This window comes from Trichoderma reesei (genome assembly GCF_000167675.1).
Source record: "Trichoderma reesei QM6a unplaced genomic scaffold TRIREscaffold_20, whole genome shotgun sequence".
NCBI lineage: Eukaryota > Fungi > Ascomycota > Sordariomycetes > Hypocreales > Hypocreaceae > Trichoderma > Trichoderma reesei.
The window spans coordinates 271,989-286,374 of NW_006711167.1; the positions used below are offsets into that span (position 1 = coordinate 271,989).

Below are 14,386 nucleotides of genomic sequence, written 5' to 3' on the forward strand. Positions count from 1 at the left end.
ACTCCGTTTAGGCGCAGCCAAGTCCGCCATGTATGCCCAGCAGGCGCCAGCTGCGCCGCGTCACGACAGCGCCCCGTTCAACAGGCCGCGTCGGGAAGCGTTACAACATACAAAGGATGGGGGGGGGAGGGAGGCACACCACCGCGGGTGGAAGAGGCAAAGCATACAGAGGAACTCAGACTCCCCGCGTTGCCCGTCCCGTCCCGAGACCGCACCAGATAAGCGTCAGACGCGGGGCATTATGAATGAGTAATAGACCCCGGGGGCTACGCACTAGCAAACCCAGAAACAATCTGTCGTAGCAATCCCCTGTTGGCGCATCACAGCAGTAGTCGAGGCAAGAAAGAGAAGACGGGCATGTGGGTGCTTAAATTGGTTTTGTGTTTTGGGGGAAACCGACGAAAAAGATAAAAATTGAGAGGGGGCTAGTGTATACCACTCACAGAGGGAGAGGGAAGGGAGAACGGGAACATACTATCCTGCGAGTGCGTGACTCATGAGTGCCCAGGTCTGTGCGTAGGGTTTTTGATTATATGGGTACAAAGCAGGGGGGGATCTAGAGAGCGGGGGGAGGCGGCTGCACCATCGTTCGTCGCTAGAAAGATTCTTTTAATTATTTTTCTGGGTGGGAGAGCGGCGCCGGACTTCGTTTGGGGGGGGATAACTTTGTGGGTCATTGTCTAGTTGTGGAGAGAAAAAAAAGGCGCGAGGCCCACCGGGAATTAGGGAAAGGAGGAAGGAAAACAACAGAGAAAAGGAGGGATCACGTACTTTTTATTTTTTTCTTTTTTTTTGCAAACACAAGATGGCCACAGACGAACACACGAGAAGAAGGGGGGCGCGAAGACATCCTCTTCTGAGAGGGAGGCCTCCGCGGCGGTGAGTGAAGAAAGTGGTAGAAGAAACGGGGAGGTATAGAAATGTATGGAAGGGGAGAAAAAATAAAAGAAAGAGGCAGAAATCACCGCTAGTAGTACTACCTCATAAGCAATCAAAAAAAAGAGGTGAGTAGGGGGATGGAAAAAAAAAAGAGTTCTTCTTCTGCCATCACTAGGTAAGTACGGCAAGCAAAACGGCGGATGTATTGGTGTTGTAGACTGCATCCTCCTTTTGTTTAATCCCCCTACTCCATTGTTTTGTTGTTCTATCTTCGTGTAATAATTATAATATTCATTCTTCTCAACAGACGGGGGGGGGGGGGGGGGGTTCTTTCTTTTTGTGAGGATTGTTTGTGACTTGGGATCTTGAGAAAGGGGGATTTTGAGTCGAGGATAAGAACCCTCTTGTATAGCTAGGTATGAAAGACATTATGTGTGTGTGTGTTGTATCCATGTATGGTTGTTGATATCTCCTCCCGTTACATGCCCTTGTATGATGTGCCTTTTTCTGTATGGTGTGGGAATTATTTCTTCACATAGTTGTGACTTGTAATTTTCAGGGTTCAAGGATGAGATATGGACTTTGTCGTGTCTGTTGTCTCTGCCATTCAATGCTCGTGATGAAGGGGATTTTGGTAGTCCTTGATGATACTTTACATGAAATGCGATGATCAAAGGTTAGCTTTCCATGTGCTACTTCGCATGTCTGATGAAAAATCATAATGGCAAGTGAAAAAGAGAGAAGGGGGCGGAATATGTTGGGAGAGATGTTGACATGATTTAAGATCCAAGTTGAGTAACACCAGGCTAATGGAAGATGAAATGAACAAAGGAAGAGAGAAGAAAAAAAAAATACAATATCCTCCTAAAAATACCAATGCCGAATTCCTCCAAGGGAAAAAAAGAAAATCGCTCAAAAAGAGCAAAAGCCCATCCATTTCCAAACACCCAAATGATTCGTCAATGAAAAGCAGCAAAGAAAACACCAAGGAAACCCAAAGAAGAAGAAAAAAAAAAAAGGGGGGGGGGGGGGGGGGGGGGGGGGGGGGGGTGCCTCCAAGAGAACCAATGCAACACACACAAAAATGCATGACTGGCCATCTGTTACCACCAAACCCCCCATCTATCAAGTGATAAACACCTTCTTGAGCAGCTGATCAAAGTAGACATCCCCTGTAATGGGATCCTTGACCATGTTTGGCATCAAGCCCGCCTTCATGGCGCAGTCGTCCAGCCTCTTCCTGCCGTACACCCTTCCATTGGGCAGCAGGAACAAGTCGTGCTCGACATGGCTCTTGGTATGATGCGCGTACGGAACGTTGCGCGCCAAGTCGTTGAGCTCCGTCGAACAGATGGGACACACGCCGTGGCCCAGCGTGGACGAGCTGCCCTCGGCGCTGGGCTCGTCTCGTCGCGACGAGTGGCACGCCGGCGTCTTGAGGGCCGACAGGCCTGACGACAGCGCAACGTGCAGCAGCGGCACCGGCGGCAGGGCCAGGAGGCTGTTGTGCGCGCTGGTGAAGAGGTCCGCCAGCTCGTTCCACCGCGAGGGCCGGTACAGGTGCGAGTAGAGGCCCGCGGTGACGCCGTGCGGCGGGATGGCCAGCAGGCCGCACGCCTGCTTGACCTCGACCGGGTGCGTGTTCCAGTAGGGCATGAGGTACTTTTTCGCGTGGGCAATGGCCTCGACGAGCTTTTGCGTGCGGATGAGCTCAATGTACTGCTGCAGCCGGAGCATGAACTCGAGTTTGCTCTGTACGTCGGATGGGGTCAGTCGATGAGATGCTTCTTAACACGCAAGAGATAAAAAGACGGGCAGCGGTTTTTTAGAAAAGTTACGCACCTCCATCTTGCGCAGCTCCTTTTTGTTCTCGGTGCACCACGCCAGCGCCTCGGTAACGCTGCCCTTGAGCAACGCCTCCCTGATGCGACTCATGCCGACAAACGTATCCACGTCCACCAGGTCGCCCATGCCCTTCTCGCTCGCCAGCTCCCGCGCGCTCTCCGTGTAGCCATGCCGCCACAGGTAGTCGGCCAGCAGCCGGTCCAGCCGCTTCCTGCTCCAGGCCTCGTACTTGACGTCGTCGACGCTGCGCATCGAGTACAGCTCGTCGAGGTGCGCGATCCGCGCCGCCGTCTGCTCGTGCAGCCGCGCCTCCTCCTCGGCGCAGGATTCCAGCTTGCGCTTCACGCCCCGCATGCGGCTGATCATGGCGTCGAGGCTCTTGAGCACGTCCTGCTGCGAGGCCCGGCCCGAGAGCGCCGCCGTGGCCGAGTCCTTGAGCAGCGACTTGAGCGACGAGGTGTCCTTTTCGATGGCGAAGTGGGCGGCGCGGAAGTTTTTGCGGAGGAGCTCGTGGGGGAGGCGTAGGAGGGGTTGGTCCTGTTGAGCGGAAAGAGGAGGAGAGTTGTTAGCAAATCAGACAAGTTGACGATATCAGTCTTAGAGCAACAGAGGAGGAAGCAATGAGGAGCGTACCAAGAGCAAGTGGTCGCTATGCTTGATGGCCGAATTCTCGTGGTCCGCCATACTTGACGCCGACGGACTCCGAGTGCTGAATTGTCGTGTTTCAGTGTGAATCTGCGTATTTGAATCTCTTTTGTCAAGAAAGCCAAGCGTAGCGATGGCGAGTGGTGTTGTTGAGAGTGGCAACAAGAGGAGAAGCCGGGGTTTGGGAGTCGAGGCGAGGACGGCATCGTCTGGGGTTGTGGCTTATCGATATGGAGTGATGCAATGTCACTGCCCGAAAATGGCTAGATTGCAGGGTAGCTTATATTGCGAGATGCTGCTATAAGACGACGACGCATCATGCTCTTTTATCAATTTATTGCCAGTATTCAGTTGAAATTGAATGATGCGGTGCTCTATAGCTTGTTGAGTAGTAAAAGCATCGTTGACATTCATGTGCCTGGTCTGCTGTCCAGTTCCACAAGCACAAGCCAAACAGCACTAGCAACACCATCACCACCACCATGATCCTTATCGCATCAGTAATAAGGGGTAATCATCAACAAGTTAATATAAATGCTGACTCGAATCCAAGAATCAATGCTCACAGAGAGACATACAGATAGCCATCGTATCCAATCCCCTATTCATAAATCACCATATCCCCGAAACAACAACATGCCCAAACAGCACACTCCAACATACCACTCGGACGTCACATCAACCATCACAACCTCCGCCTCACGGGACTCATCTTTCTCTGAAAAGACCCCGGACCAGGCGTAACCACCGTGTAGTTGCACGTCGGGCAATACGTCATCGTATTCGGCGTCGCAGGATACCAATCCCTCCCATACGTCCCATTGAGCACCACGTCGCCCACCACGTCGCCGCTCTCCAGCCTGATCCACGTCTCGGCCTCCCACCGCTCGGCCCTCAAGCTCCTCAGATCGAGCCTCACCTGCCGCGAGCCGCGGATCCAATTGCCGTACCCCCCGTACCCGGAATGCTGTCCAAAGCACAGGTTGACGCCTTGCCCTGCCACCGTCATGCCGGGCACCAGCCGGTCCCAGCGGTAGCACCACGTCGCGCCGTGGTCGTGCCCGGAAAACACCGCCATGAGCCCCGGCGTCGACGCAATGGCCTGCATAAAGGGCACGTCCTGCCCGCCGTAGCCGCACGAGCCGTCGTTGCGCCCGTCGGCGCACCAGCCCTGCGCCTGCTGGGCCACGGGATAGTCGTCGTTGATGCCCGGCTGCCGGTGCCTGTCGACGCTGGCCTGCTGCCCGCGCTCCGTCTGCAGCGCCTGCGACGCCTCCGTCGGGATGTGGACAAACGCCAGCGACGGGATCGTCCGGCCGGCCCTGGCCACGAAGCGCTGGCTCGTCTGCCGGAACCAGGCGACGACGCCGGCGTCCACCCAGTCCGGCTGCCCGACCTGGCTGCCGTCGGGGTGCCGCTCCTGGAAGTAGAAGCCGCCCCGGCTGTCAAAGAACCAGAGCAGCAGCTCGGGCGAGCACTGCAGCTCGTCGCTGCACCCGGCCGCGTACACGGGCAGATAGTAGTTGGACACGCCCGCCGCCCGGCCGGGCACCATGCTGCGCGTCCGGGCGTTGGGCCACCGCCGCTCCCGCGCCAGGATGCCCGCGCCCGAGATGTTGAAGCTGTGGTCGTGGTTCCCGTACGTCGACGCCCAGGTGAGGCCTCGCTGCACCAGCGGCTGGACAATCTGGTCGACGTAGAGCGTGCTGTTTTCGAGAAACGTGTTCTCGCCCGTGATGAGGTCGCCGTTGAGCACGACGAGCCCCGGTGACTCGCGGTCGAGCACCTTGTTGATGACCTTGACCGAGTTGATGTCCTGCTGAGGGCCCCATGTATCCCACGCATCTACCAGCTCGTGTGAACATAACCTCTCATTAGCAAGACTCAAGTCCCTTGTTACGCAGAGTGTCTAGTAGATGCATGAAACTCACTCTCGCCAAAATGGAGATCCTCAAAGATGGACACCTGAAAGGTCCCGTTTGTCGTGAAACTCAGCGGCCTCGTAAACGCATCGGCGTGTCCCATCTGAGCCTGCTTCGGCAAGGGACTCTGCCCCGAGGGCGTCGCCAGCGCAAACAATACCAGTAACATGTCCAACATGATGCTTCTCTCTTTCTCTCTTTCTCTCTTGCTCCCTCTTTCTCTCTCTTTCTGTTTTCTAGTGCTTCTTGAACTTGTTGTCGATATATCAGTCGCTTAAAAGAAACGAGCATAGAACAACAACAACAACAACTCTCGGTTCTAACTGAAGCTCTCAGATCTCGCAACGACGTGCCTGATAAGAACCAAAGCTGCAAACCAAAGGTACCTTGGCTGACCTACATGTATACAGCTCGAGCCTGCCATTTCAATCCAGCCCCCAAGATCAACAACAAATCAGTCTCCTGGTCACCAAGCCATACCCTCATCAGAAGGGACCTTCCTGAATGAAACAATTCACTACCTACCTACCTAGGTATATATCTCATATGCAAAAAAAAAAACTGCAACTACCTTACAATGGGTAGCATCTGCCACGTCGGAGATGGAGATAAAAGATGCAGCTCGGCAGGTGCGCCGAGTGTCAAATCACCCGACCAAACGCATCGTCTGCCGCCCAAACTGTGATCTGCCACAATCATGTGAATATGCACTCAGGAACAAAAAAAAAGGGGGGGGTTCCAGATGAAAGAGTGTAGATGATCAGTTGAGTTGTGGTTACATTTTGTAGAGAAAGGGTTGGTGGACATGTGAACTGCATCCAGTCCCGTCCAAGGAATGCAGAACGTGCTTTGTCCGTCTTGAGCCAGGGATCAGCAGCAGGCTTAATTACATGTAAGGTACAGGTAATGTTATGCGAACTAAGGTAGTCGGTTGAATCACTGTTAAGCATTTACCGGCGTTTGGACGAGAATTGCATCAAGAACCAGGTACCTCATCATCTAGGCGCTCTAATAGCTTTGTTGCCGTAGCAGTGCGAGCAGCTTCATCGAATCGTCATGCCAATCAGGCTCTATTCCATACAGATATGTGTAATAATACAGAAGTAACGCATCAGGCGGCTACTACCAGAGCAGCATCGGCTCAGTCAATGGCATGCATCTCGCTCAGTCCTTCTTCTCCTTGTCGGCAATCTCCTTTGCCTTGCGGCCCTTGTCCTCCAGCACCTTTTGGATATCCGCCATCGTCTCCTTGAGCAGCTTCTCGCCGTCCTCCTTGTGGTTCTGCGCGATCCGGCCCATCTCCTCCAGCTTGCTCAGGATCTCGCTGCCCTGCGGGATCTTGTCCAGGTTCAGGTACTTGTCCAGCGCTGCCCATCCACTGCCGCTGCCCTTGTCGCCTCCGACCTTCTCTTTGGCCTGCTTGACGTAGTCCTCCAAGCCGCCCAAGTCGCCAGACTTGGCCGCGTCTCGAACCTTGGTAAACAGCTCGCTGATGTTGCCCTTCTTCAGGGCGTCCCCATTCTTCTCCAGCAGCTCCTTGAGCTTGGGGTTCTTGTCAAGATACGGCTTGGCCTCCTCAAGACCCTTCTTCCAGGCCTCGTCGCCCAGCTTCTGCACCTGCTGCACCTTCTCATCAATCAGCTCCCTCGCCTTGGCAAGGCTCGAGGCACTGAATCCGCCGGCGAAAATGTCCCTGACCTGTTTCCAAGTCTCGTCCACCTGCTTCTTCGCCTCGGGACCATACTGCTCGCCCATCTGCTTCAGCTGGTCAATGTTGCCGCCGAGCTTCTCCTTGAGCTGGGGATGGTTGTCAATGATATCCGACAGCGCATCGCCCGTCAGGTTCGCAAGCTTCTTGGCCAAGTCGGCGAGGACATCCCACGCCCGGGACGCCGCCTCGAGGCTCAGGCCCGCCTTGGCAACGTCCTGGAACTGCTTGTACGCATCGCTCACCAGCTTGTCCGCCTCGTCGCCGTGCTGCTTCCGCACCGTCTCCCAGTCCTTGAAGGCGGCGTCGACGTAGGCCCGGCCGCCCGGTATCCAGGCAACGTACGAGTAGGCAAACTGCTTGATGGAGTCGACCGCCTGGTCCGGGCTGGGCGTGGCGGCCTGCAGCTTCTTGGCCGCCTCCTGGTACTTCTTCTCTGCTTCTTTCACGGCCTTGTTCAGTTTGCTTGCGGTTCGGCCGGCGGGCGTGAAGGAGTAGATGCCGTAGAAGAGGCCTGCGCCGGCAATGCCGCCAATGATGCCGGCTCCGAGCGAGCTGCTGGGCGGTGCGTTGGCGGTTGACGATGAGGAGGAGGTGGTGGATTGGAGGCGGATCTGGCGCTTGGGGGCTCGTAGAGCGACTCTTCCCTGGGAGAGGGACAGTCTGGTTGCTGCTCTTGAGGAAATCATGGTGATGAAGGTAGAGTGAGTTTGTGTCCGAAGGAAAGGTGGACTTGCGGTTGATCAAAGAAATGACCCGTGATGGTAGCAAAGGATCAAATGGTTCTGTGTAGTGGACGAGTGATGATGGCCTCGGTAGATGACTGAGAGAATATGAGAAGAGGAATTGGCAAAGAGGAGGAGTAGAGGGAGAGTTGATTGATGACTGGATAGATTGAATGCAAATGTGATGATGCCTCTGCAACAATTCACTGCAGGAAGCGCCAATATATAGGCAGGCAGGTACCTTCCTTAACCACCCCAGAGCCCAGATCTCAGATCGAATCGGAATGTCCACAGCCAAAACAAGTCCAATTCACCTGCCCCCAAGTTCTCCCCGACGTCAGTGCAACTTGCCCACAAACCCAACCCAAATTATGCCATCGTGACGCAATTTTATTTTCCCGCCCTTACCCATCGATTTTATGGTCCAGGCAGGCGCAAACAGCAGAAGCAACAACAAACTTGAACTCGGCTTGATCCCCCATGACGTCAATGACGATTACAGTATACTAGATTCAAGCCAAGCCAAGCTCGGAGCTCTTGATTAAAAAAAAAACGGGCTCGAAATATCCACTCTGACGAGCCTCACCTTGGTTGCGTTCCTTGTTCCGGAAGGAAAACGGGGAAAAACAAAAAGGGAACTATGACTTGCATGACACGAACAAGCTTAATTTGGTAATCGAGATACTACTACATACTCCCCCAAAGTCCAAGCCTGAGGGGATACCGTACAACAACATCAGTTGCCTTGTGCTTCAAATACGAAAAACCAACAGGGGCCAACATAGAACTCAGTGCAGCATCATAATCCTTGTATTTCAAACTCGGGCTAACATGTACATCAAGATGGATACGGATAGGTACCTATCTGAAGCCAAGGGGCGTATCGACACTCTTCTCTCCGCATCGTCGGGTCGAACCTCAGTCTACCTCTACCTAAGCCTATATTCACAGGTATTATCGCTAGAAATACTGCAAGTGTCCATCTACGCTCGCTGGCGCACATCCTTTATAAAAAAAAAAAAAAAAAGGAGAAAGAAAAAAGAAAAGGGGAAAAGAATCGCAAGGCAGTAGAGTAAACACTAAAGAAACCAATCTGTGGCAATAAAAAAAGGGGGGAGCTTCGCGAGCCGCCTTGTCGGGTTCAAATTGCTATAAGCATCTCCCCATACTCGCGTCCTTGACGCGGTGTAATTCACTCCCCTGCTCGCCTGGCTATGCACCAAGTCCTAAATGCTGCAACAACGCCGGATAATGTAAATATGCTCCCACGAGATCCACGCCGCGATCTATAACCTGAACCGCGCGCCAAGTATATAAAAGCCAAAGCAGGCGAGCCAGCCGCTCCCAGCAGCCCGGCTCTTCTTCATTAGGGAATCTGACTGATTCGTTCACGCAATCATTGTCCTTCTCTCTCCCTCGCCCTCGACGACTGCGTAGCCATCAGGCGCCGTTCAAGTCAAGACCAGTATAACAAATGTTCTGAGCACCGTCGCGCCGGTTAGTTGTCGTGAAAAAAGGTGCCCCCCTGGAGCGGTGCTGTTGATGGACCGGCGTCCACCATGTTCGTATCATGAGGCGTGTTGTCTCGACTGCTGTAACCGGCCATTGACACGTCGCCGCCTCGGTAGTCAAATGCCATGGCGCTCATCGGCCGGCTAGGGTCGTCTTCCAGAACGCGCTGCTGGAGCGAAAACGGGCGATCGTAGAGCACATCCTCCGGAGGTGAGAATGACCAAACCTATCCTCTTGTCAGTATACCAGCCAAAAAAAAAAAAAAAAAAAAAAAAAAAAAAAAAAAGAGAGTAGCTGTTGCTTTCGTCGTCTTACCTCCATGACCGTGCGGCCCTGCCTCAAAGCCAAAGCAACGCACTTCTCCTCCTCAAAGGCGACTCGCCAGACCGCCTCGCCCTGCGCAATCAGCTCGCGCACCAGGTGGCCCGTCTTGAGGTCCCAAATCTTGACTCTGCCGTCGCTTCCTCCGCTGACAACTCGCGTGTCGTCAAACTGCAGGCTCGTGACGCTGTTGTCGTGGGCAGCCAAGCGGTGGATGGGGCACATCTTCTCCAGGGACCACACCCTGACCGAGCCGTCGGAGCCTCCCGTCACCAGGGTATCGCCCCGCATCTGCAGCTGCCCGACAAGAGACGTATGGCCCTGAAGAATGGCAAGGCATTCTCTGTGAGGGGAGCAGTCAGCAATCATGTTTCCAACCAGCAGGCGAGCACGCGCTACTTACCCAGTCTTGGGGTCCCAGACTCGAACGTTAGTATCCAGGCTCCCAGTCACCACCCTCTTGCCGTCAAAGGCAATAGCATAGATCTGGCTAAAGTGGCCCTGCAGCGTCTGCAGGCACCGGCCCTCCGAAATGCTCCATACTCTGGCAAACGTATCGTAGCTTCCGGACACGACAATGTCACCCTTGATCTCCAGGCACCGTACGCTAGACTGGTGTCCAACAAGGACGTTCTTGCATAAGCCGGTGCGGATGTCCCATATCCGCAGCGTGGTGTCTCTCGAGCCGGAAATGGCGGTATTAGCATCGGCCATCTTCAGGCATCGAACGGTAGATGTATGGCCTCGCAGGGTGTGAAGACAGGCGCTGCCACAAGATTAGTACGACAAGCCACACACGGATGCTTGAGCTCAAGGGGAAACCGCAACTTACCCAGTCTTCAAGTCCCACACGCGCACATCCCGATCGCAGCCACCGCTGACCATGGTGTCTCCCCAGGGCACCATGGCCCAGACCCCCATCACATGGCCCTGCAGGGTCCTCTGCGAGTTGCCATCCGTGTCAAAGACGTGAATCTTGGCGTTATCGAGAGCGACGATAATGTACTTTGGCGTCAGATGCAAACTGGTAACCACGCCTCCTTCCTGTGTGATGTTGCGGGTGATGCTTGTGCCGCCAGACCTCCACGCTGCCTCGACCAGATACTTTTGTTTAAAGTGCGACTTGTATGAGCGTATCTTGGGCCTCATGCTCTCGAAGCCCATGGAACTTGAGCCGTGTGAGGTAAAGGGGAAGTCTCCGGGGAGGCTGGTGGACATTTCGCTGTCCGTGTCAAAGGCGTAGGCCGAGGATCTCGACGTCGTGATGGGTGCCGAGGGCGACACTTCTGACAGGCGACGACCATAATCGTGTTTCTCGCAAAGGTTCTTCCACGTCATGTCGTCGCTCAGGAGATCCCGCCACCGCTTCGACACTTGCGACGCGCGCGCAAGGACTTTGGGGTCGTCGATAAACGACAATATCTAGAGTGACGCTGTTAGTGGAGTGGCCACAAAATGTAAGGCTGCGTCTTGGGTGGTGCAAGTCCCGTACTCTTAAGCATAGCTCGTCTGGAAGACTTGTAAACGGGTCCTTCTTCAACAACGGGCTGACAAATTGGTGAACAAAGCTCAGCTGCTGGCTGGTGCAGAGATTCAACAAGTCGGCCAGAATCCTCGTTCGCTGAGGACCGGAAGAGTTCTGAAAGTGCTGTCGGACCTTGGCAAGGAAGAAGTCTTCGTCGTCGGCGGCATCGCTCCAGTCGGGCTGGCAGTGGGCAGGTCCAGGAGATGCCGCTGGGGTTGGCGGATCGGGCGCCGAGCCCGTCAGCTGCTGATCAAAGTCGGCGGCGGGCGTGGGCATGTTTGGCGTCGGCGGCCCTCTGAGCTGGCGCTGCTGCTGCGGCAGCTTCTCGACTCTCTGGTGCAACAAAGGGTTGTTGGTATTGAGCGTCAGCTCCTCGCTGAGCAGACTCCCCCTCCTCTCGGAAAAGCTCATGGGTCTTTTGTAGCCAGCCATGGCGTGAATGTGTATATCCGAGGTGTCGTAGCGTCACGAATGTTGTCGTTCGAAGTTGCCTCAAGAAGATCTCTGGATGCTGGCGAATCGGAGTCGATCAGCCACGAATTTGGCTCTGGAGGCCGCGGGAAACAAGGCCTCGGAGGCTGTCTTGCACGCGACGAGGCGGATAATGGAGCAGAATGAAGCCCCAAGCCTGGTCTAGCCTGGCAACCGGCGAACGTCAGCTTATACGTGTAACGACGACTTTGGCTGCACTGCAGATATGCGTTGGAATGAACTGTGCTGGAGGATAGAATTATTGGCGTCTTGGGGATGTGAATATTGAAGGATGCATTATTGGCACAAGGGGTCCAAAGGTGGCACACTGAGCGATGAGGGGATGCTGAAAGGGGAGTGAGGGTTCAAAGGGCAGTGGCGGTATTACTCGGCACGAATGGGAAGTGGAAGACAGGGACAAGATCAAGACGCTGAGAGGGCGGAGAGAGAGAGCATACCGGCAAATCAGGACATGGGCCAGCCTCTCCTAAACGGTGCTGCGAGAGGCGGAACCGGAGGACCCAAACGCCCAGCGGCCTTTGGACAAACGAGTGGAAGCCGCCGATTGAACAAGGGCAGGGCGAATGATGGAGCCCCCGAAGACGTGTCGCGCGTTTCTGAGCGACTCCCTGGCGATGCGAATGCGGTCTGGATGACGGTACTGGTAGTAGCTGAGCCGAGCCTGTTTGGATCCAAGTCTCAAAGGGATGCGAGGGATGGAGCAGCTAGGTAGACGGGCCTTTGCGTGGTTCGATGAGCGGCGACCGCCTTGGGGAGAAAGAAAAAAAGGGATTGCGTTGCTTTGGTTGCCCAGTCCCTGGTTCCTGATCTGCTCGGCAGGTCCCTCGTCTGGCGCTGGGATCTTTTGACTATGGGCAAGAGCTGGGGGGAAAGAAAGCGATGCGCGCGCTGCGATGCTGGATTTCGTTTCGGAGCGTTGGAGGTTCGTCGTCAGGGTTTCGGCAGGAGACGAGGCCTGAGGGTTTGGGGGGGTTGGTTGGCAGGACAGGATTTGCGTTGGTGGCTTCTCTCGTCAGGGTCAAGGTCGAAAAGGCCGGAGATGGGCGATCAGAGGCAATCGGTCAGGTCAGCGAGGTGAGCGGGAGGGCGAATAAGGTAGAACAGATTGGAGGGCCAAGTACACAGCAGGTATTTACCTACTGTACGGCTACGACGCAAGAGGCAGAGGCAAGGCGGCTGGGGGTGACTTTGGCGGCGCTCAGACCCCAGGTTACCGCCGCGTACTGCGCTGTAGTGGCCCAGGAGCGAAGAATGGGCGGTACAGCCGCGGCGCGGGCGTTCCGCACGTCCCGCGGCGTACCGCGGAGCACATGGGCGACGTACAGTACCGTCAGGGCACCTGGTACTGGACACCGGCCCATGTAGCCGGCGGCGGGTGTGGGGCAGCGCATGGGCACTGGGAGCGTTGGCGCCAGGCGTGGGTTCCAGGTGTCTGACGCTTGCTAGCAGCACTTGGACTACCTGGGCTACTATACGGAGGATAGTACTACTGGAGGTACTTAGGTAGGTAGTGGTGCGAGATAGTGCGCTGGGTATCGATGCGGCATCGCCCGCCCGGCGCCGGTACGCCTGACTCTAACAGCCGCCAGCATTGCAACGGGCACCCGCACCCCATCCATGGCATGCGCGCGAAGGCGGTACGAAGGAGCGACATCAGGGCAGTTTGACTCGAGGCTTCATTTTACAGCCCGAGCACCTCAACTCCGAGCTTGTTCGCCAGAGCACCTGTGACTTGTCATGCTGAAACGATGCGACAAGAAGCGGCGCCTGACTGGCCCTCGCTGGCACCCTTTCGGCTCAGCAGGGGCACCTCTTTGTAGAATCTCAGGTACTCCGCATCTACTTTTGGTAGTACTAGGTACTGTCTGCTGTGGGAGAAGAACACCCGTTTCAACGAAACGGAGTACCCGACGATGGACGGGACACGCAACATAGGAGGATCCAGTGCTGCTTCTTCCGTGCATCCGACTCCACGCATTGCCAGGTCGCTTCCTCTGCATCTTCTCCTCATCGGGCCTCTACAGGAGGAGCTCGTGCCGTCGTCAGGTACCTACAGAACCCGCTGCAAGCCCCAAGTACCTTGCATCGGGCTGGTCACCAGACGTCGGTTCTGTATGACCACGCAGAGGTAGCAGCGACAGAAGCAGCACAGTCTATAAGGTGCCTATTACTTAAGTACCTACCTTACCTCTACAGCATCTACGATTCATTCTCCTCTGCTTTTTCTCTGCCGCTTAAACCGCGCGCTGTTTCGACAGCTGTACAATGCATGTTCCGAGTACGTACATACATACCTAACCTCGCCTTGCCTTACCTCACCCACAAGGGACTTGCAGGGTCCAAAAGCACATGATATTCGTGCACTTTTGCGTTGTGATGATGTGTATGCTCGTCACTGGCTTGCGAACATGTAATGCTGCATAACTCCGACTGATACATCACACACACAAAAAAAAAAAGGGTCGCCTAAGTACTAGGTAGTAATATCAATGTAGATACAACTCTTGTCGACGGTCGCACGGAGCGTAAACAAGCAGGGCGAAGAAAGGCTTAGAAAGAGGACTCCTCGCATTGGGTGCAACGAGCGCTTCCCGATTTTTGGCGCCTATGGCAAAACAAGAAGGGAGGATGCATGGTCCACGGAACAACGACGGGTGTAACACTTCTTTAAATCATCGCGGAAGAACCAGGTTTGAGCAGAAGGCTGAATCTAGGCCGATTGTGTTATTGAAGGGGGCAGGCCGGGCTTTACATACTTGCGTTCATCGCCATCCATTGGTCCTTTGTCGTGATGCCGCACACCAACCTTTGA

General features: G+C 55.0%; 4 protein-coding genes across 4 annotated transcripts; all 4 read right to left on the reverse strand.

The window, feature by feature from the left end:
• Positions 1 to 2,004: 2,004 nt before the first annotated feature.
• TRIREDRAFT_110424 (uncharacterized protein) lies at positions 2,005 to 3,408 on the reverse strand (the record flags this gene model as incomplete). Its single annotated transcript, XM_006968004.1, has 3 exons — positions 2,005 to 2,631; positions 2,722 to 3,261; positions 3,358 to 3,408. The coding sequence occupies 3 exons, from the start codon at positions 3,406 to 3,408 to the stop codon at positions 2,005 to 2,007; spliced, it is 1,218 nt and encodes a 405-aa protein (XP_006968066.1).
• A 646-nt stretch (positions 3,409 to 4,054) lies between these two features.
• On the reverse strand, positions 4,055 to 5,394 carry TRIREDRAFT_80733 (uncharacterized protein; the record flags this gene model as incomplete). Its single annotated transcript, XM_006968005.1, has 2 exons — positions 4,055 to 5,214; positions 5,301 to 5,394. The coding sequence occupies 2 exons, from the start codon at positions 5,392 to 5,394 to the stop codon at positions 4,055 to 4,057; spliced, it is 1,254 nt and encodes a 417-aa protein (XP_006968067.1).
• Positions 5,395 to 6,455: 1,061 nt separating this feature from the next.
• On the reverse strand, positions 6,456 to 7,688 carry TRIREDRAFT_67133 (uncharacterized protein; the record flags this gene model as incomplete). The annotated part of the gene is made up of 1 exon (XM_006968006.1): positions 6,456 to 7,688. The coding sequence occupies one exon, from the start codon at positions 7,686 to 7,688 to the stop codon at positions 6,456 to 6,458; it is 1,233 nt and encodes a 410-aa protein (XP_006968068.1).
• A 1,352-nt stretch (positions 7,689 to 9,040) lies between these two features.
• Positions 9,041 to 11,514, reverse strand: TRIREDRAFT_123324 (uncharacterized protein; the record flags this gene model as incomplete). Its single annotated transcript, XM_006968007.1, has 6 exons — positions 9,041 to 9,462; positions 9,552 to 9,900; positions 9,961 to 10,323; positions 10,390 to 10,701; positions 10,774 to 10,979; positions 11,050 to 11,514. 6 exons carry the CDS (start codon positions 11,512 to 11,514, stop codon positions 9,223 to 9,225), a joined length of 1,935 nt encoding a protein of 644 aa, XP_006968069.1. The 3' UTR covers positions 9,041 to 9,222.
• Between the last annotated feature and the right edge of the window lie 2,872 nt (positions 11,515 to 14,386).